The following is a 22,883-nucleotide window of genomic DNA, read 5'->3' as shown; positions in this document are numbered from 1 at the left end:
GCATTAAACCTGGCGGAAGAAGAGCTCCGTCTAGAAGATAGCGGTTCAAATTCAGCTCTTCGTAAGTAAAACAAGCTTCTGGTATCAACAGAGAAAGACTGCTAATCGTCGATACCATTCTACGAAAAAGGATGTGTTTAGAAACAACGATCTATTAACTCTAAAAACTTAGTACACTACCAACCCCTCAGCCAGGATCGTTTGATACTTCCCAGGTGAGGGACCTGTAGGGCTACTAGAAGTGTTGAGAATAATATCGTTCATATGCATGCAAGATGACTGACATAAGAAAGTCTTTGTATAGAGCAGTCTGAAATTCCAACATTAAGAAATTAGCAAAAAAAGATATGTTTATGCTTCAGTACTTCCATCGACACTTCATATTTTAGTCATGACTCTTAATTGCAGATTTAATTAGAAGTCATGAAGAAGGAGAAAGGAGAAGTAAGAGAGAAATCATTAGGTCCCGTCTCAGAGTCGAGAATAATGAAAACATATAGTAACCGCATTTGGTCATGTATAATGAGATTCACATTAGCTGCATGCAAACATTTCCTCATTACAGCTTTTATAAATTTCTGACTGCTGATGAGCAGTCGGAAGTACATTCGGGACCAATGAGCAACGAAAGTTCCAAGCAATAAGCCAACGTAGAAATACACAAAATAAACCGTTTCAGTCACTTGAAGAAACACATCAATCAGTCAGTTTTCATCAATTTTATTTTACCAAGTTGTTTCTGAGAGTTTGTCCAACCTGAGTTAACATAACACAATCAATAAATTTTCCTTGAGATATTTGAGGCTCATCTTTATCTACGATAAAGATAGAAACTTAAGAAGTGAATAAAATTTATGACACGGCTGGGACCTGAATCTAGGTCTCCTTGCTGACTAGGCAGGCGTTTGCGCCCTAACACCACTGCAGCGGTAAGAGTCACACACCTGCACGCATTACTCTAGTCCCATGTCCTCCCTAACACAAACTTCGATTCTGAACTTGAGTTTATTTTCCCTTCCTTAGATAGTCACTATTGCCGAGACACACTGGTACTGGAATAGCAACCCAGCGTTGAACGTACAGGAAAGATCCCGCCTGTACCTCAGGATTAGGTGATCTACAGGTCTAATATAATTAAATTTTCCTTGAGCCATTTAAGTCTCATCAATGATTATAACTTAAGGAAAGGGTTCGAGTATTGGCGTGGAGCAAATTTTAATTCATTTCGTAAGCTTCTATCATTATAACACAATCACATATATCGTTACTTTGTAGTCTGAATTTTCCACACTGAAGCTGTACCATATGAAATAATAATTCCCTTAGCACCTCTGTCAATCGACTCGCATATTATTATTATTATTATGCTAACATTACGTTAGATCGTGAGACGATCGTGACAAAATAAAATTAATAAATTGCTTGGGTTATGCGCGTCCGTAAGTTATTATCATAAATAAAATGGTGTAATCCGTAGCTGCTACAACAACTCCACGAGGGGCGTCATTACATTGCGTTCCAAAACTCAACCAGCTATAACAGGATCATCGCCTTCTTCTACTCGCATTCACCGACTTTTTTGCTATGTGTAAAATTGAATACGTATAGCACTGCAACATTTAAAATGAGCTAGTCACATGATATAGCAGTTTTCAAGAGTTAAATTAGGGTTTGTACTCTGCCCCCTTGCGGCTGCTTCGTGCAGCATAAAAGATACGCTGCGCGGGGTAGCCGAGCGGTCGGGGGCACCTTGCACGGTTCGTACGGCTCCTCCTGTCGGAGGTTCAAGTCCTCCCTCGGGCATGGGTGTGTGTGTGTTGTCCTTAGTGTACGTTAGTTTAAGTTAGATTAAGTAGGCACCGATGACCTCATCAGTTCGGTCCCATAGAAACTTACCACAAATTTTCCGAATAAAAGATACGGTTATTTTCCGATAACTCGTATTACAAACACGCCACTAATATAAACGTGGTAGAAATATTAGTGAGATATAGAAAAACTCACCTGTATCAGATACGAAAATGGAGAATGTTGCAGATGAGTAACACGAGCAAGCACTGGCCCACGGGGTGTGAAGTCAAGTCCCCTATACAGGTCGATATCACTCTTCTGCCAAAATGTGGCGAACTCATTCCTTGGCGCGTTTTCTGAAACTACTTCCACAGAAGTCACCGTGATTCCTGGAAAATCTAGCTGCAACAAGAATAGTAACAAACTTAATGCAATTTATTTATTCTAGAAAGTATTAATGATCGTGTAAATCGTTATTATTTTCTAGCGTCAGTTTCTCCCTTATTGATTTGTTTTCCGTTAATAATAAGGAATTCGACTTCATTACGCGCTTGTTATTGTAGCCAAATCACTTTTGATTTACTAGTTTTTGTGTTTCCAGTCGAGCTGTCATTTTCTCTTTAGATGAAGTTTCAGCTACCCTAATTGTCCTCGTCAGGTGCCATCGCAGATTTCGTTGCTCGTTATTTGGACGCCATGCAAATTGTGAAAGATGCACAGTGTCTTCCTTTCGAAGTAGAGTTCGTCCAATACGTTTCCGCGAACGTAAAGACTATTCTTTGTGGTTTGCAGTTTTAATTCTTTCTGTCTTTTGGTACATACGTACAGATTTTAATTTTTCCTCAGCCCTGTTACCATTTTATAATATCTTCGTGGAAGAAAGTATACATCAGACCAGTATTTATCTCTTTCTTCTACGTTTCATTCCACATAAACTTGGTTTCTGAGATCAAAGGGCTCCATGGCTTCTTTTCCAGCTCCCTTTTTTCCAGCATAAAGTGCAATACCGTGAACGAACCATGTTCTTTATAGCTGTTTTCTTTTTAATTTTGCTTCTATTCTGAATTTTATTTCCATTTCCATCAACATAAGAATTCAGTAGTAACTATGTTACACACTTCACCGACATACACGTCATTTTCCAATTTCGAATCTTTCAAGACCAATTTCTTGTACTCGTCCTCCTCTTTCACTTTTCCAGAACATAGATTATACTACTGTCCCTGTACATTATCTCCGTTTCGCCACAGGTTCCGTATACTTTATTCCAATTCGCACGTGTGACACAGAGACTTACGAAGACGTTTAGAGGGCGTAGCACAGTTTCTACAGTTGTCCAGCCACGCCCCATTAAAGGGGGATAGAGTAAAATAAAGTTATAACCGTGTTTCTAACCACAGACTCGGAATGCTTATCCAAATACGAGCGCACTTTAATTACACTACAGCCCATTAAAATTGCTACACCAAGAGGAAATGCAGATGATAAACGGGTATTCATTGGACAAATATATTATTCTAGAACTGATACGTAATTACATTTTCACGCAATTTGTGTGCATAGATCCTGAAAAATCAGTACCCAGAACAACCACCTCCGGCCGTAATAACGGCCTTGATACGCCTGGCCATTGAGTCAAACAGAGCTTGGATGGCATGTACAGGTACACCTGCCCATGCAGCTTCAACACGATACCACAGTTCATCAAGACTTGTGACTGGTGTACTGTGACGAGCCACCATTGACCAGACATTTTCAATTGGTGAGAGATCTGGAGATTGTGCTGGACAGGGCAACAGTCGAACATTTTCTGTATCCAGAAAGGCCCGCACAGAACCTGCAATATGCGGTCGTGCGTTATCCTGATGAAATGTAGCCTTTTGCAGGGATCGGATGAAGGCTAGAGCCACGGCTCGTAACACATCTGAAATGTAACGTCCACTGTTCAATGTGCCGTCAATGGAAACAACAGGTGACTGAGACGTGTAACCAATGCCACCCCATACCATCACGCCGGGCGATACGGCAGTATGGCGATGACGAATACACGCTACCAATGTGCGTTCACCGCGATGTCAGCAAACACGGATGCGACCATCATGATGCTGCAAACAGAACCTGGATTCATCCGAAAAAATCACGTTTTGCCATTTGTGCACACAGGTTCGTCGTTGAGTACACCATTGCAGGCGCTCCTGTATGTAATGCAGAGCCAAGGGTAATCGCAGCCATAGTCTCTGAGCTGATAGTCCATGCTGCTGCAAACGTCGTCGAACTGTTCTTGCAGATGGTCGTTGTCTACAGCCGTAATTTTTTCCGAGGGCATGCAGCTTTACTGTATGGTTAAATGATGATGGCGTCTTCTTGGGTAAAATATTCCGGTGGTAAAATAGTCCCCCATTCGGATCTCCGTGCGTGGACTACTCAAGAGGACGTCGGTATCAGGAGAAAGAAAACTGGCGTTCTACGGATCGGAACGTGGAATGTCAGATCCCTTAATCGGGCAGGCAGGTTAGAAAATTTAAAAAGGGAAATGGATAGGTTAAAGTTAGACATAGTGGGAATTAACGAAGTTCGGTGGCAGGAGGAACAAGACATTTGGTCAGGTGAATACAGGGCTATAAATACAAAGTCAAATAGGGGTAATGCGGGAGTAGGTTTAATAATGAATGAAAAAAAATAGGAATGCGGGTAAGCTACTGCAAACAGCATAGTGAACGGATTGTTGTGGCCAAGATAGGCACGAAGCCCACGCCTACTACAGTACTACAGTAGTACAAGTACAAGTAGCTCTGCAGATGACGTAGAAATTGAAGAAATGCATGACGAAATAAAAGAAATTATTCATATAGTGAAGGGAGATGAAAATTTAATAGTCATGCGTGACTGCAATTCGGTAGTAGGAAAAGGGAGAGAAGGAAACATAGTAGGTGAATATGGATTGGGGGTATGAAATGAAAGAGGAAGCCGCCTGGTAGAATTTTTCACGGAGCACAATTTAATCATAGCTAACACTTGGTTCAAGAATCATAAAAGAAGGTTGTATACATGGAAGAAGCCTGGAGATACTGACAGATTTCTGATAGATTATACAATGGTAAGACAGAGATTTAGGAACCAGGTTTTAAATTGTAAGACATTTCCAGGGGCACATGTGGACTCTGACCACAATCTATTGGTTATGACCTGTAGATTAAAACTGAAGAAACTGCAAAAAGGTGGGAATTTAAGGAGATGGGACATGGATAAACTAAAAGAACCAGAGGTTGTACAGAGTTTCAGGGAGAGCATAAGGGAGCAATTGACAGGAATGGGGGAAAGAAATACAGTAGAAGAAGAATGGGTAGCTTTGAGGGATGAAGTAGTGAAGGCAGCAGAGGATCAAGTAGGTAAAAAGATGAGGGCTAGTAGAAATCTTTGGGCAACAGAAGAAATATTGAATTTAATTTATGAAAGGAGAAAATATAAAAATGCATTAAATGAAGCAGGCAAAAAGGAATACAGACGTCTCAAAAATGAGATCGACAGGTAGTGCAAAATGGCAAAGCAGGGATGGCTAGAGGATAAATGTAAGGATGTAGAGGCTTATCTCACTAGGGGTAAGATAGATACTGCCTACAGGAAAATTAAAGAGACCTTCGGAGAAAAGAGAACCACTTGTATGAATATTAAGAGCTCAGATGGAAACCCAGTTCTAAGCAAAGAAGGGAAAGCAGAAAGGTAGAAGGGCTATATAGAGGGTCTATGCAAGGGCGATGTACTCGAGGACAATGTTATGGAAATGGAAGAGGATGTAGATGAAGTTGAAATGGGAGATATGATACTGCGTGAAGAGTTTGACAGAGCACTGAAAGGCCTGACTCGAAACAAGGCCCCGGGAGTAGACAACATTCCATTAGAACTACTGACGGCCTTGGGAGACCCAGTCCTGACAAAACTCTACCATCCGGTGAGCAAGATGTATAAGACAGGTGAAATACCCTCAGACTTCAAGAAGAATATAATAATTCCAATCCCAAAGAAATCAGGTGTTGACAGATGTGAAAATTACCGAACTATCAGTTTAATAAGTCACGGCTGCAAAATACTAACCCGAATTCTTTACAGACGAATGGAAAAACTAGTGGAAGCTGACCTAGTAGAAGATCAGTTTGGATTCCGTAGAAATATCCGAACACGTGAGGCAATACTGACCCTACGACTTATCTTAGAAGCTAGATTAAGAAAATGCAAACCTACGTTTCTAGCATTTGTAGACTTAGAGAAAGCTTTCGACAATGTAAATTGGAATACTCTCTTTCAAATTCTGAAAGTGGCAGGGGCAAAATATAGGGAGCGAAAGGCTATTTAAAATTTGTATTGAAACCAAATGGCAGTTATAACAGTCGAGGGACATGAAAGGGGAACATTGGTTGGGAAGGGAGTGAGACAGGGTTGTAGTCTCTCCCCGATATTATTCAATCTGTATATTGAGCAAGCAGTAAAGGAAACAAAATAAAAATTCGGAGTAGGTATTAAAATCCATGGAGAAGAAATAAAATCTTTGAAGTTCGCCGATAACATCGTAATTCTGTCAGAGACAGCAAAGGACTTGGAAGAGCAGTTGAATGGCATGGATAGTGTCTTGAAAAGAGGATATAAGATGAATATCAAGAAAAGCAAAACGAGGATAATGGAATGTAGTCGAATTAAGTCGGGTGATGCTGACGGTATTAGATTAGGAAATGAGACACTTAAAGTAGTAAAAGACTTTTGCTATTTGGGGAGCAAAATAACTGATGTTGGTCGAAGTAGAAAAGATATAAAATGTAGACTGGCAATGGGAAGGAAAGCATGTCTGAAGAAGAGAAGTTTGTTAACATCGAGTATAGATTTAAGTGTCAGGAAGTCGTTTCTGAAAGTATTTGTATGGAGTGTAGCCATGTATGGAAGTGAAACATGGACGATAAATAGTTTGGACAAGAATGGAATAGAAGCTTTCGAAATGTGGTGCTACAGAAGAATGCTGAAGATTAGATGGGTAGATAACAAAACTAATGAGGAGATGTTGAAGAGGATTGGGGAGAAGAGAAGGGACCGGTTGGTAGGACATGTTGTGAGGCATCAAGGGATTACAAATTTAGCATTGGAGTGCAGCGTGGAGGGTAAAAATCGTAGAGTGAGACCAAGAGATGAATACACCAAGCAGATTCAGAAGGATGTTGGTTGCTGTAGGTACTGGGAGATGAAGAAGCTTGCACGGGATAGAGTAGCATGGAGAGCTGCATCAAACCAGTGTCCGGACTGAAGACCACAACAACAACAACAACACGAGGCATCACAACGACGTTTCACCAGGCAACGCCAGTCATCTGCGGTTTGTGTATGAGAAATCGGTTGGAAACTTTACTCATGTCAGCACGTTGTAGGTGTGCAACCGGCGCCAACCTTATGTGAATGCTCTGAAAAGCTAATCGTTTACATATCACAGCACCTTCTTCCTATCGGTTAAATTTCGCGTCTGTAGCACGTCATCTTCGTGGTGTAGCAATTTTAATGGCCAGTAGTGTAAAAATGCCATGACCTTAATCTGCCAATTTAAGCATTAAAACTAATTTTCCAAGCCAACGGAAGCCGCCTATAAGTTGCTAAGTAGAAGACTATCGAATGGCGGCGTGGAGCAATTTTCGTGATCACCAATCAGTTAATTGATGAAATATTGAAGATGGCGTAAATCTGCAGAAGTTACAGTGACATTTAGTTTCGAATTCAAGACAAGTCAATGTTTGCGTGGACGGACACCAAACTTGATCCGAAGCACCAAACGGTATTTGTGATTTTTCAAGCCTCCAGTTTCGCGCCGTCCTTTGGTGTGATCTCGTGGGGTGCGACATTGACACATGCATCAATAAACTGCAAAGGTTCCTCTAAGGCCCCCCACCCCCGCCCCCCCCCCCCACACGCCCCCCCCCCCCGGCCCACCCCACCCCAACCTCACACACACACCAAATTGGCAACACCATCGGTGCCATTTGTACCTTTGTTGAGCACTTTAAAAATGCACCTATACAGAGACAACCCCCTACCAATACCTGCGAGCAGCCAGAGACTTCGACACTACAGAACAGAATGGCATACACTGATGCTCGAGCGCCTTTTTAGCAGGCGTGAGGGATTTTAGGGGTGTCGAAGGCCATATGTGAGTGTTAAAGGACCACGATAACCACGACTCAGTGCGGGAAGTCGGCTGCTGCTTTTCTCTGATGCAGTCTAGTGTTGTTCTAAGGAATTTCGTGAATTCTGAAAATTTAAATGTGACTTGAGACGGTTGGTTTCCTCCCCATCGCGCCACCATGTGTAGTTGCTCTGTATTCCACAGAGAGTTTGGCATCCCGCATGCGCGCGTTGCCGTGCAGTGGCGATAGCGGCGTCCGCGGTGGCCGCGAAGTTTGGTGCATGTCTGGACCGGCTCTCACTTCCTGTCCGCCCGTGTTTACGAACACAGCTTGGATAGGGGCACTACGACAACAAAGAAGTGTTGGTGCTGGCCACTGTTGTGGGTTTAGATACCTGGGCCGCAGTCTGGTGAAAAGCTCTGTTGTCTGGTGTTACTAAGGACGACGTTGCATGTAGAGTCCGAACGTTGTTTCGTGCTGATTCTGGTTATTGCATTGGCCACAGTCAAGATACAGGCTTGCGCATATTGTAGACAGGAGTCGTGGTTAAATCAGTGGTCGGTCATTCTCCGTTGTACGTAGCTTCACCGTTATCAATAAGGTGGTTAACGCTGTCTTAAAGTGGTTTACTTGAAGGAAACGTCGAAATAGCGCGCAGCCGTTAAGAAGTTGTGTGGCTACAACTGCAACGTTGCTTGTTTAAGTCTATTACTTGGAAGAAGTATTATAACGCGTACCTGCTATCTAAAGGTGACGGAAACGACCTTTACTGAGTTATTGGTCATCTCTCAAGAGAGTGATATGCATCGATTTTTTCCTGCCTTCTCCTTGTTATCGGACTAAACGAAAGGAGAACTAGTGGGCTGCGGCCTTAGCTGATCGTCCCTGTTGTGTGTTGTCGCGTGGTCATGCTGTTCCCGACAGTGCAGGCCGTTGTGAGGCCAGTTTCGTTGTTTGTAATTTGCAAAAGGCCCGGAGATACGGGAAGATTCAATTAGATTACATCATGGTCAGACAGAGATTCCGAAATCAGATACTGGATTGTAAGGCGTACCCAGGAGCAGATATAGACTCAGATCACAATATAGTAGTGATGAAGAGTAGGCTGAAGTTCAAGACATTAGTCAGGAAGAACCAAAACGCTAAGAAGTGGGATACGGAAGTTCTAAGGAATGACGAGATACGTTTCAAGTTCTCTAACGCTATAGATACAGCAATAAGGAATAGCGCAGTAGGCAGCACAGTTGAAGAGGAATGGACGTCTCTAAAAAGGGTCGTCACAGAAGTTGGGAAGGAAAACATAGGTACAAAGAAGGTAGCTGCGAAGAAACCATGGGTAACAGAAGAAATACTTCAGTTGATTGATGAAAGGAGGAAGTACAAACATGAACCGGGAAAATCAGGAATACAGAAATACAAGTCGCTGAGGAATGAAATAAATAGGAAGTGCAGGGAAGCTAAGACGAAATGGCTGCAGGGAAAATGTGAAGACATCGAAAAAGATATGATTGTCGGAAGGACAGACTCAGCATACAGAAAAGTCAAAACAACCTTTGGTGACATTTAAAAAAAGCAACGGTGGTAACATTTAGAGTGCAACGGGAATTCCACTGTTAAATGCAGAGGAGAGAGCAGATAGGTGGAAAGAATACATTGAAAGCCTCTATGAGGGTGAAGATTTGTCTGATGTGATAGAAGAAGAAACAGGAGTCGATTTAGAAGAGATAGGGAATCCAGTATTAGAATCGTTATTTAAAAGAGCTTTGGTGGACTTACGGTCAAATAAATAAGGCAGAAGAGATAGATAACATTCCACCAGAATTTCTAAAATCATTAGGGGAAGTGGCAACAAAACGACTATTCACGTTGGTGTGTAGAATATATGAGTCTGGCGACATACCATTTGACTTTCGGAAAAGCATCATCCACACAATTCCGAAGACGGCAAGAGCTGATAAGTGCGAGAATTATCGCACAATCAGCTTAACAGCTCATGCATCGAAGCTGCTTACAAGAATAATATACAAAAGAATGGAAAAGAAAATTGAGAATGCGCTAGGTGACGATCAGTTTGGCTTTATGAAAAGTAATGGCACGAGAGAGGCAATTCTGACGTTACGGCTAATAATGGAAGCAAGGTGAAAGAAAAATCAAGACACGTTCATAGGATTTGTCGACCTGGAAAAAGCGTTCGACAATATAAAATGGTGCAAGCTCTTCAAGATTCTGAAAAAAGTTGGGGTAAGCTACAGGGAGAGACGGGCCATATACAATATGTACAATAACCAAGAGGGAATAATAAGAGTGGACGATCAAGAACGAAGTGCTTGTATTAAGAAGGGAGTAAGCCAAGGCTGTAGCCTTTCGCCCGTTCTTTTCAACCTGTACATCGAGGAAGCAATGATGGAAATAAAAGAAAGGTTCAGGAGTGGAATTAAAATACAAGGTGAAAGGATATCAATGATACGATTCGCTGATGACATTGCTATCCTGAGTAAAAGTGAAGAAGATTTAAATGATCTGCTGAACGGAATGAACAGTCTACTGAGTACACAGTATGGTTTGAGATTAAATCGGAGAAAGACGAAGGTAATGACAAGTAGTAGAAACGAGAACAGCGAGAAACTTAACATCAGGATTGATGGTCACGAAGTCAATGAAGTTAAGGAATTCTGCTACATAGGCAGTAAAATAACTAATGACGGACGGAGCAAGGAGGACATCAAAAGCAGACTCGCTATGGCAAAAAAGGCATTTCTGGCCAAGAGAAGTCTACTAATATCAAATACCGGCCTTAATTTGAGGAAGAAATTTCTGAGGATGTATGTCTGGAGTGCCGTAGGTAGTGAAACATGGACTGTGGGAATACCGGAACAGAAGAGAATAGAAGCATTAGAGATGTGGTGCTATAGACGAATGTTGAAAATTAGGTGGACTGATAAGGTAAGGAATGAGGAGGTTCTACGCAGAATCGGAGAGGAAAGGAATATGTGGAAAACACTGATAAGGAGAAGGGACAGGATGATATGACATCTGCTAAGACATGAGGGAATGACTTCCATGGTACTAGAGGGAACTGTAGAGGGCAAAAATTGTAGAGGAAGACAGAGATTGGAATACGTCAAGCAAATAATTGAGGACGTAGGTTGCAAGTGCTACTCTGAAATGAAGAGGTTAGCAGAGGAAAGGAATTCGTGGCGGGCCGCATCAAACCAGTCAGTAGACCGATGACAAAAAAAAAGGCATTGTTTTTTCTTTCTATTGTGGCTGTTACTGCGGAGCCCTTTTGTGTGAAGTCGGGCGCTTCGATCGAGTACAACAGCGGTGTACCACGTTATTTTAATTAAGGGAGCCTGACCGAAAGTACTGGTCTGCGTACGGTCGGACTTGGCCTGCACGGCGCCCCACGTCAGTTGTGTTAAAGTCTATCCAATGTTTGATCTTGCCTGCGCGACCACGTCCAGTTATAGTTCAGTTCATCGCCATCTGTAGCCGATGTGACTCTGTGGGCGTACTTGGCAGCCTCTGTGGCAGTAACATACATGTATTTAAGCAGAGTAGCTATGAGCTTCGCCAGCCTTAACTCTTTTTTGAAGAATACTAAGTTTCAAAAGAAATTTCTTTATTTCACGTCTATGATCACAAACTTGTAGGTTCTTAGACTACCCCGTTTCGGTCAGCAATGACCATCTTCAGATATGTTGTTAAAAACATGTTTGTGGTCAGAGACGTGAAACAAAGAAATTTATTCAACACTTTCTGGATCATTGTTCCATTTAAGACCATGTCGCAGCTTGTGCAAGTTTTAAAAGTTTTGTTGCTAAAGCTTTAATTTTGCTTCTCCTACCGTTTAAGTAGTTTGATTGATAAAATGAAGCCTTGGTATTTATGTTTCCTGCCGCGGATGAGGGCTGTAGCACTGTAAAGTTGTTGGGTTCATGGCGTTGGCATCGGACACCAGAGGCACCAAGGGGCATACTCGTTTTATTTAAGGGATGACAAATTGCATTACATTTATCTAACCCGCCACGTTAGCCGAGAGCGCTAATGCGCTGCTTCCTAGACTCGAGTAGGCACGCCGGCCCCTGATCGAATCCATCCGATGAGTTAACTACGAGGTCCGGTGTGCCGGCCAGGCTGGTAGTTTTTAGGCAGTTCCCCGCATCCCGCTAGGTGAATACCGGGCTGGTCCCCAAGTCCCAGATCAGTTACATAACTCGCAGACATTTGGTACACGTTCGCACTATCTCATGATTTACATTAGACACAGACAGCCGGCGCACAATGCCCAACTGGAGAGTGGGAGGGGAGAGGGAGGAGGGGAGAGGGGGAGAGGGGGAGGGGTACGGGGTGGCGGCAGGAAGGGCATCCGCTCACCTCTTCAGATTAACCGACAAATACGATTGTAACAATGCCGTCCCTCCAAAAACTGCTGGACAAAGGCACAAGCGAAAGAAATTGAATAATATTTATCTTTTTATTGAACTTCAAGCTTTTATGTTTATGTTAAAGGAAATTTGTTTTGTTATTGTAGGCCGGCTGGAGTGGCCATGCGGTTCTAGGCGCTTCATTCTGGAACCGCGCAACCGCTTCGGTCGCAGGTTCGAATCCTGCCTCGGGCATGGATGTGTGTGATGTCCTTAGGTTAGTTAGGTTTAATTAGTTCTAAGTTCTAGGCGACTGATGACCTCAGAAGTTAAGTCGCATACTGCTCAGAGCCATTTTGTTGGTGTCGCCAGATACTTAGTCTGTGCTACCTAATTTGCAGGACGAAAGTAGTAAGCGAGGTGGTAGTCGCACGGGTCCTGCCGCAGCATGTTGCAGTTTCGGCTAGAAGTCTCACCAGCCAGTCCTGCGAGATGCCTGCATGAGATTCGACCGAGATCCACGATTCTGCCAGCAGCACTGAGGGGCTCCTCCATCCTCCACTGACCAACCAAGAGAGCATCATCTTTCTATTATTTGGAACTGTTTAAAGAAGTAAAGAGATTTCATTCAACTCATAAGTCACAATTAATAACCACTCCTCCACTTTCATCGAAAGTGGGTTCGCAATGTCACATTCTGTATGATCTGAAATTCTAACAACTGCTAACGTTGACGTGTTCACTAGCGGTCTGTCATGATCACAAGGCGAAACTATGTTACCCTCAAGAGTTAGAATTTCTTACTCTTCCTCCTGTTGTTGGTAAAAATGCAAATTTTCTTCGTTCTAATTCATACTATGTACCTCGTACGCTGGGGGCTAATTACAGAGTACCACCTAGTAAAGTTCAGCTTGTCTTGAGCAGTGACATTCACATAGAATGTAGCTGCCATCTCTAGGTCCTAATCGTTCCCACATGTTGTTTACAAAAAACGAATCTTAAAACAAGATTAATATTTATATATCCATGACTACCTTCAGCCAATAGCTAACATACACTACTGACCATTAACATCGCAACAACAAGAAGAAATGCAGACGATAAACTGGTATTCTTTGGACAAATATATTATACTAGAAATGATATGTGATTACATTTTCACGCGGTTTGGGTGCATAGATCTTGATGCATCAGTACCCAGAAAAACCACCTCTGGCCTTAATAACGGCCTTGATACGCCTGGGCATTGACTCAAACAGAGCTTGGATGGCGTGTAACGGTACAGCTTCCCATCCAGCTTCAACACGATACTACACTTCATCTAGAGTACTGCCTGATGTATTGTGACGAGGCAGTTGCTCGGCCACCATTAAGAAGACATTTTCAATTGGTGAGAGATCTGGAGAATGTGCTGGACAGGGCAACAGTCGAACATTTTCTGTATCCAGAAAGGCCCGTACAGGACCTGCAACATGCGGTCGTGCATTACCCTGCTGAAATGTAGGGTTTCGCAGGGATCGAATGAAGGGCAGAGCCAAGGGTCGTAACACATCTGAAATGTAACGTCCACTGTTCAAAGTGCCGTCAGTGCGAACAAGAGGTGACCGAGACGTGTAACCAATGACACCCTATACCATCACGCAAGGCGATACGCCAGTATCGCAATGACAAATACACGCTTCCAATGTGCGTTCACCGCGATGTCGCCAAACACGGATGCGACCATCATGATGCTGTAAACATAATCTGGATTCATCCGAAAGAATGACGTTTTCCCATTCGTGCACCCAGGTTCGTCGTTGAGTTCACCATCGCAGGCGCTCCTGTTTGTGATGCAGCGTCAAGGGTAACCGCAGCCATAGTTTCCGAGCTGATAGTCCATCCTGCTGCAAACGTCGTCGGCCTGTTCGTGCAGATGGTGGTTGTCTTGCAAACGTCCCCATCTGTTGGCTCAGGGATCGAGACGTAGCTGCACAATCCGTTACAGCCATGCGGATAAGATGCCTGTCATCTCGACTGCTAGTGAAACGAGGCCGTTGGGATCCAGCACAGCGTTCCGTATTACCCTCCTGAACCCACTGATTCCATATTCTGCCAACAGTCATTGGATCTCGACCAACGCGAGCAGCAATGTCGCGATACGATAAACCGCAATCGCGATAGGCTACAATCCGACCTTTATCAAAGTCCGAAACGTGATGGTGCGCATTTCTCCTCCTTACACGAGGCATCACAACATCGTTTCACCAGGCAACGCCGGTCAACTGCTGTTTGTGTATGAGAAATCGGTTGGAAACTTTCCTCAGGTCAGCACGTTGTAGGTGTCGCCACCGGCGCCAGCCTTGTTTGAATGCTCTGAAAAGCTAATCGTTTGCATATCACAGCATCTTCTTCCTGTCGTTTAAATTTCGCGTCTGTAGCACGTCGTCTTCATGTTGTAGCAATTGTAATGGCCAGTAGTGTAATCAATTATTATTGGTTACTCCGTCTTCAGCTTAATGCAATTAAAGACGTTATTCACCATTTGCGTCTCGCTTTTACCTATAGGGTATTTTCTATGATCATTATGGAAATAAGAATACATAAACTGTCTACATTTTGGTTGAAAATGGTTCAAATGGCTCTGAGCACTATGGGACTTAGCTGCTGAGGTTATCAGCCCCTAGAACCTAGAACTACTTAAGCCTAACTAACCTAAGGACATCATACACATCCATGCCCGAGGCAGGATTCGAACCTGCGACCGTAGCGGTCGCGCGGTTCCAAACTGTAGCGCCTAGAACCGCTCGGCTACACCGGCCAGCTACATTTTGGTATTTATAGATGAAAAACAGTAGTTTCTTATTAAATTGGATTACAATTCACTTCCTGCGTTTATTTTTTTTTTCATTCTGTTTACGTGTTCTGCAACAAAAACTAATTCCTTCGTCGCAAAGGGAGCTGAGTTCGAAAGAAACTTGATTGCACATTCACTTTCGGCAATTTTTCGCCTTATTTGAATCCACTTTTCTAACGCTGCATTCGTGCTTTTTCCACTGCACCTTACATCTGTAAAGCTTTAAGAGAGAAACAGAACTGTGGTTTAACGTGTTCCGCACTCAGCACAGTTTGCTGCTTCATTTTCTTTCTGTGTAGGGTCTTCAGTTGCCGACCTGAATTTACTTTTCTTATTTTTATATTATTTTTCTATGTTGGGGGTGGGGAGGGAGTTGGGTGTGTGGGTCTGTAGGTGTGAGAGAGTATAAATTAGATCCTTCTTTCCACGAACAATACGAGACTGGAATAGAAGGGAGAACCGATAGAGGTACTCAAGGTACCCTCCGTCACACACCGTCAGGTAGCTTGCGGAGTATGGATGTAGATGTAGATGTAGATTAGGCAACGATTGACAAGAATGGGGGGAAGAAATGCAGTAGAAGAAGAATGGGTAACCTTGAGACATGAAATAGTGAAGAAAGCAGAGGATCAAGTAGGTAAAAGGACGAGAGATAGTAGAAATCCTTGGATAAAAGAAGAGATATTCAAACTGACTGATGAATGGAGAAAATATAAAAATGCAGTAAATGAATCAAGCAAAAAGAGATACAAACGTCTCAAAAATGAGATCAAAGGAAGTGCAAAATGGCTAATCAGGGATGGCTAGAGGAAAAATGTAAGGATTTAGAGGCATATTAGGCGTAAAATAGATACCGCCTCCAGGAAAAATAGAGAGACCATTGGAGAAAAGAGAACGACTTGTATGAATATCAAGAGCTCAGATGGAAAACCAGTTCTAAGCAAAGAAAGGAAAGCAGAAATGTGGAAGGAGTATATATAGGGTCTATAAAAAGGTAATGTACTTGAGGGCAATATTATGGAAATGGAAGAGGACGTACATAAAGATGAAATTGGAGATCTTATACTGCGTGAATAGTTTGACAGAGGCTGAAGGACGTAAGTCGAAAAAAGGCCCTGGGAATAGACAACATTGTATTAGAAGTACTGATAGCCTTGGGAGAGCCAGCCATGACAAAACTCTACCATCTGGTGAACAAGATGTACGAGACAGGTGAAATACCCTCAGACTTCAAGAAGAGTATAACAATTCTAGTCCTAAAGAAAGCAGGTGTTGACAAATGTGAAAATTACCGGGCTATCGGTTTAATAAGGCACCGCTGTAAAATATTAACACGAATCATTTACAGAAGAATGGAAAAACTGGTAGAAGCTGACCTCGGTGAAGATCAGTCTGGATTCTGGAGAAATGTTAGAACAAGCGAGGAAATGCTGAACCTACGACTTCTCACACAACGTAGGCTAAGGAAAGTAAAACCAATGTTTATAACAATTGTTGACTTAAAGAAAGCTTTTGACTGAATCGACTGAAACACTCTCGTTCAAATTCTAATGGTGGTAGAAGTCAAATACAGGGAGCGAAAGGCTATTTACAATTTGCACAGAAACCAGATGGCAGTTAAAAGGGTCGAAGGGCAAGAAAGAGAAACAGTGGTTGAGAATGGAGTGAGACAGGGTGTAACCTATACCAATGTTATGTAATCTGTATATTGAGAAAGCATTAAAGGAAACAAAAGAAAATATCAGAGTAGAAATTAAGGTACAGGGAGAAGTTTTCCGATGACATTGTAATTCTGTCAGAGACAGCAAAGAACTTGAAAGAGCAGATGAGCGAAACGGACAGTGTATTGAAAGGAGGATATAAGATGAACACCAACAAAAGCAAGAAGAGGATAACGGAATGCAGTGGAATTAAATCAGATGATACTGAGGGAATTAGATTAGGAAATGAGACACTTAAAGTAGTAGAGAGAGTTTTGCTATTTGGGGAGCAAAATAACGGATGATGGTCGAAGTAGAGAGGATATAAAATGTAAACTGGCTGTGGCAAGGATAGCATTTCTGAAGAAGAGAAATTTGTTAACATCGAGTATAGAAATTTGTTAACATCGAGTATAGATTTAAGTGTCAGGAAGCCCTTTCTGAAAGTATTTTTATAGAGTGTAGCCACCAAGAATCCTGCACGGCAGTCCACAAATCCGTAAGTCTACGAGGGGTGGAGATCTCTTCTGAACAGCACGTTACAAGGCGCCCCAGATATGATCAGTAATAGTCATGTCTGGGGAGTTTGGGGCCACCGGAAGTGTTTAAACCGAGAAGAGTGTTCCTGGAGCCACTATGTAGCAATTCTGGACGTGTGGGTGTCGCATTGTCCTGCTGGAATTGTCCAAGTCCGTCGGAAAGCACAATGGACATGAATGGATGCAGATGATCAGAGAGGATGCTTACGTTCATGTCACCTGTCATGTCTCAAAAATGATATCGACAGGAAGTCGATCTAGAAGTATCAGGGATCCCAGGTCACTTCAAGTACACACGCCCCACACCATTACAGAGCCTCCACCAGCTTGAACGTGAGGTTGTGAAAGCCCACATTAATTATGTTTCGTTGAATGGTTCGCACGCTGTCGCTTGTTCAAGGCCCAGCATTGAAATCTTCAGCAATTTGCGGAAGGGTTGCACCCTGTCATGTTGAAAGATTCTCTTCAGTCATGATTGGTCCCGTTCTTGCAGGATATTCTTCCGGCCGCAGTGATGTCAGAGATTTTATGTTTTACCGGATTCCTGATATTCACAGTACACTCCGGAAATAGTTGTATGGGAAAATCCCCACATCATCGCTGTTTCGGAAATGTTATGTCCTAACGCTTGTGGCTGATTATAACACCACGTTCAAGCACTTAAATCTTGATACCTGCCATTGTAACAGCAGTAACCGTTCTAACAACTGCGCCAGACACTTGTTGTCTTATATAGGGGTTGCCAAACGCAGCGCCGATTTCTGCCTGTTTACATATGTCTGTATGTGAATACGTATGCCTGTACCAGTTTCTTTGTCGCTTTAATGTAGATAAATATAGAGAATGTTTTGAGAGCGGAAAATGTATAGTAGCAAAAAAACGCCAATACAAAGTGAGAAATAGTGAGTTTAAAAAAGACGAAAAATTGCCGAAAGTGAATGTGTAACCAAGTTTTTTTCGACCTCAACGTCCATTAACGGCAAAGGAAAAAGTGATGTTTGCAATAATGTAAACAGGAAGCAAAAACTCCGTAAGTAAATAGTAAGCCAGTTTTATAAGTAATTGCTGTTTTTAATTCATAAATGCAAAAATGTAGAGACATACAGGTATTATGAATCGATGTTTCCAGAATGACCACAAAAGATGCTTTATAAATTAAAGCGAAACGCGTCTGGTGCAAAAATACTCTTTAACTGCATCAACATTAAGGTAGAAAAACCAAGACTAATTGAAAAGATTAACTAATTTGAACGTAATGTTATTCCATTCAGACGACGGAAATATTAACAGAATCTCTTAAGCAAGACCTTACTGATCCTAAGGTGCTAAATATTTCTGTAGTAGTCTAATGTTGAAATATTTAACAGATCTACAATACCTACACTATAAGTCTCTTAACTTCTCGTATTTAAAGCAAATTTTAAATAGTAAAATTGCACGTATTGTTATCGCTGACGTAAATGGCGTTAGCAGAGTTAGGAAACGAGGAAAGAGCTACCCTCGTTCCTGGTAATTAAATCACACCGATCTAAAGGCGACATACCGAAGTTTCATTTAGCTTCAAAGAAACTTCTAGTTTACAACATATTAAAAACTTGAAGTACATAATATGCAGAAATTCGAAACAGAGTTAGTACCTCTCCGAGCCACGCAGTTATACAAGCTCTCTTTGCTGTAGAAAGAAATATCTTTGTTAAGCTGCGAGATATTGGCTTGGTGGTGACAGCCTGTCAAAACAAAGTAGACTTGATCGATTAAAATGTCACTCATCGTTCGGTTAACGAGTTCGTCTTGCTTATCTCAAGTGGAATATGTATGATCAGAAGCTGAACACAGAAACTTGAACTTTTTCTTTTCATAAAAAACGTATTATTTAATTTAACTACCTTTCCAGAGAACATTCTGTAAAAAGTAATTTAATTCTGCAAGAGAACTATCTGTGCTTTCCTACAAGACAGCAAAAACTCCTTGTGGCATGTGAATCTCTTTATATTGAACAGAGATTACACAGACGCAAAGGTAATGTCAGTATTAGCAACTGTCAGAGATTACACAGACGCAAAAGGTAATGTAGGTGTTAGCAACTGTGACTGAAATTTGACCGTATGAGCTGACATCAGTAAAAATCAGTTTTTAATGGCGTAAAAAACCTCTAAAAACAAGTAAAACGAAAGACAAGCGTACGTTTCATCAAATAAACCACAAAATTAAACAGAAGAAAGAAGTTCAACGATAAACGTCCAGTCGACGACGTGGTCATTAGAGAGAGAACGCAAGCTCGGTTTGGACTAGAATGGGAAGGAAATCAGACGTGTACTTTTCAAGGAATCATCCAGGGATTTATATAATTGAGAAAAACTAAGAGTAAAATAAACTTGAATATCCGGGTTTAGGCTGAACAACAGACCTACTGTAAAGTCTAGAGATGTGCGCAATGGTAAGGCCCTGGATTCGTATTGAAGAACATGGCGCTTCCAATCCCAGTCTGGCCGTCCAGATTTAGGTTCCGTCTTTCTCGTAAATCACTCCAGATAAATACCGAAATAGTTCAAAGGTTACGGTTAATTTGCTGCGCAATTCTTCCATAACCATCAGCAACGGAACGATCAACCATATTCTTCCTTCTTTTCCCCTTAAAATCATAGATAGATGCCTGTTTCATGAGAATGCCGGTCACTTAACAAGTATAGCAACAAGCAAATGACCGAAACTGAAGCGCATGCCTTTGTGATAAACACTATATTGCTTCTGTCTCACCGTATTCACAGTGCACCGAGTATTGAGTGCACACTATTTTTTTTCCATTTGTCGTTTCTAGTCAGTTTGCTGCGACCTCAGACATAAGTTTATTTACAAAACAACCTAATTAGTTGCAGTGGTTCGAAAGTGTCTGAAACGGAAAGAAATATGATTATGAAACGTGGTAGTAAACGTAGATCTAAGCTTAATATGTAAATGAGCAATAGACCTCTTTCTTACGGGGTCTTAGAATATTTAGAAACAAAAATATTCATTCAGTAAGGAATTCTGAAAAAGACAGTGCAGACCTCAGAGTTGGTGTACCGTTCATCACCAACGGCCCACATGAGTATCTGCCAATCATAAGTACATGCAAGCAGATGGGGAAATTCTGCAGCTATAGCGTAGCTGCGGATGTGTGATTTTATTTCAGTCAGGAGGCGGAATTAGTGCAGTCTGTTGACAGCATAAGCGTTTTTGTGAAGTCGAGCAAGGAAACATCAACAGAGAATATAATAATAGATGTTTCTGTGAGATTTACTGACTGGTTTTGCGCAAATAGTCTAGCTATAAATTTTGAAAAAAAAACACAATTCATTAATTTTTGTAATTAAGAATATTCCATCTCCTATTAACCTCTACACCAACAAAAAATAATAAACATGGTACACCAATCTACTTTCTTAGTTGTGCATAATAACAAAAACTAGAAAGTATAGATGAGATGTTTAAGTGCGATTACTTCTGCCATAAGAATAAAAACAAACTTTGGAAATTCTTAAGTCAGTACGTTAACATAAATTGTATATCCATTTACTGATGTCTTACTGGATAATATACTGGGTAATCCCTCACTTAGGTAAAAAGTACTCCTTCCACAATAATAAGAAATAAGAAATGAGTGGGGTTTAGACTCATACATCTTTCAGGCATCTCTTGAAGCATCTAAGAATATTAACCACGCCTCGCAGTATATTAATTCTTACTATACTTTTTATTAGCAATCCATTTTAGTTTGAAAGGTACAGATAGATATTCACAAGCAGAACATTAGAAGGGAAAATGATATGCACTGCACTTCAATTAATCTAACTTTGGCACAGCAAGAAGTGAAATACGTAGCTATAAAACTCTTTGATAATGTACCCACAAAAATAAAATTTCGGTCGAGCAGCATAAGTCTTTTCAAATGTAGATTACCGACGTCTCTCCTTAACAACTTCTTCTATGCCATAGAGGAAATCTTGAATAGAAATAATTAGTCATTTTTACAGAAAAATCTATAGATGTCTAGCTTGAAACCACAGAAATATTTCTGTTGACATGTTGTACATCCCAAAGTTTATCGGGAATTGATTCCATGAAACAAAAAACTGAGTAACGAACTAACAAATTAAAACTTGGGTAGTACTGTTGTGGTGGCGAGAAATATTGACGGAAGTAATGAAAAGGGGGATAAACGCAGCTGTTAGTGAATGGAAACACGGTGGAAGTTCCGATGAATAACATGAGTAGGTTCATACAATAACAGCAGTAGCATGATACCCTTTTCCACTCATCACCTCTGCACCAATTATCTCCAAGTTTTTATTCCTAATACCTGCTGCGATATAGTTACTGAACTTACTGGCCTGTTTACCCGCATTTCAACTGTTGTTGTTGTGGTCTTCAGTCCTGAGACTGGTTTGATGCAGCTCTCCATGCTACTCTATCCTGTGTAAGCTTCTTCATCTCCCAGTAGCCACTACAACCCACATCCTTCTGAATCTGCTTAGTGTAGTCATCTCTAGGTCTCCCTCTACGATTTTTTCCCTCTACGCTGCCCTCCAATACTAAATTGGTGATTCCTCGATGCCTCAGAACATATCCTACCAACCGATCCCTTCTTCTGGTCAAGTTGTGCGACAGACTTCTCTTCTCCCCAATCCTGTTCAATACTCCCTCATTAGTTATGTGATCTAACCATCTAATCTTCAGCATTCTTCTGTAGCACCACATTTCGAAAGCTTCTATTCTCTTCTTGTCCAAACTATTTATCGTCCATGTTTCACTTCGATACATGGCTACACTCCATACAAATACTTTCGGAAATGACTTAATGACACTTAAATCTACACTCGATGTTAACAAATTTCTCTTCTTCAGAAACGCTTTCCTTGCCATTGCCAGTCAACATTTTATATCCTCTCTACTTCGACCATCATCAGTTATTTTGCTCCCCAAATAGCAAACTCCTTTACTACTTTAAGTGTTTCATTTCCTAATCTAATTCCCTCAGAATCACCCGACTTAATTCGACTACATTCCATTATCCTCGTTTTGCTTTTCTTGATGTTCATCTTATATCCTCTTTTCAAGACACTATCCATGCCATTCAACTGCTCTTCCAAGTCCTTTGCTGTCTCTGAGAGAATTACGATGTCATCGGCGAACCTCAGAGTTTTTATTTCTTCTCCATGGATTTTAATACCTACTCCAAATTTTTCTTTTGTTTCCTTTACCACTTGCTCAATATACAGATTGAATAATATCGGGGAGAGACTATAACCCTATCTCACTCCCTTCACAAAGACTGCTTCCCTTTCATGTCCCTCGACTGTCATAACTGTCATGTGGTTTCTGTACAAATTGTAAATAGCCTTTCGCTCCCTGTATTTTACCCCTGCCACCTTCAGAATTTGAAAAAGAGTATTCCAGTCAACATTGTCAAAAGCTTTCTCTAAGTCTACAAATGCTAGAAACGTAGGTTTGCATTT

General features: G+C 41.5%; 1 protein-coding gene across 2 annotated transcripts in view; it reads right to left on the bottom strand.

Annotated features, from left to right (window-relative positions):
- LOC126325594 (phenoloxidase 1-like) overlaps positions 1–22,883 on the bottom strand; it is a 195,850-nt gene that overhangs the window by 19,182 nt on the left and 153,785 nt on the right. For both annotated transcript variants that reach the window (XM_049995263.1, XM_049995262.1), the window contains exon 10: positions 2,005–2,193. In XM_049995263.1, coding sequence (XP_049851220.1) covers positions 2,005–2,193 — 189 coding nt within the window. The remainder of the gene's footprint in view (positions 1–2,004; positions 2,194–22,883) is intronic.

This window comes from Schistocerca gregaria, chromosome 2, assembly GCF_023897955.1.
Source record: "Schistocerca gregaria isolate iqSchGreg1 chromosome 2, iqSchGreg1.2, whole genome shotgun sequence".
NCBI lineage: Eukaryota > Metazoa > Arthropoda > Insecta > Orthoptera > Acrididae > Schistocerca > Schistocerca gregaria.
Note: the sequence above shows the minus strand (reverse complement) of the source record. Positions and strands in the feature narration are given on the sequence as shown.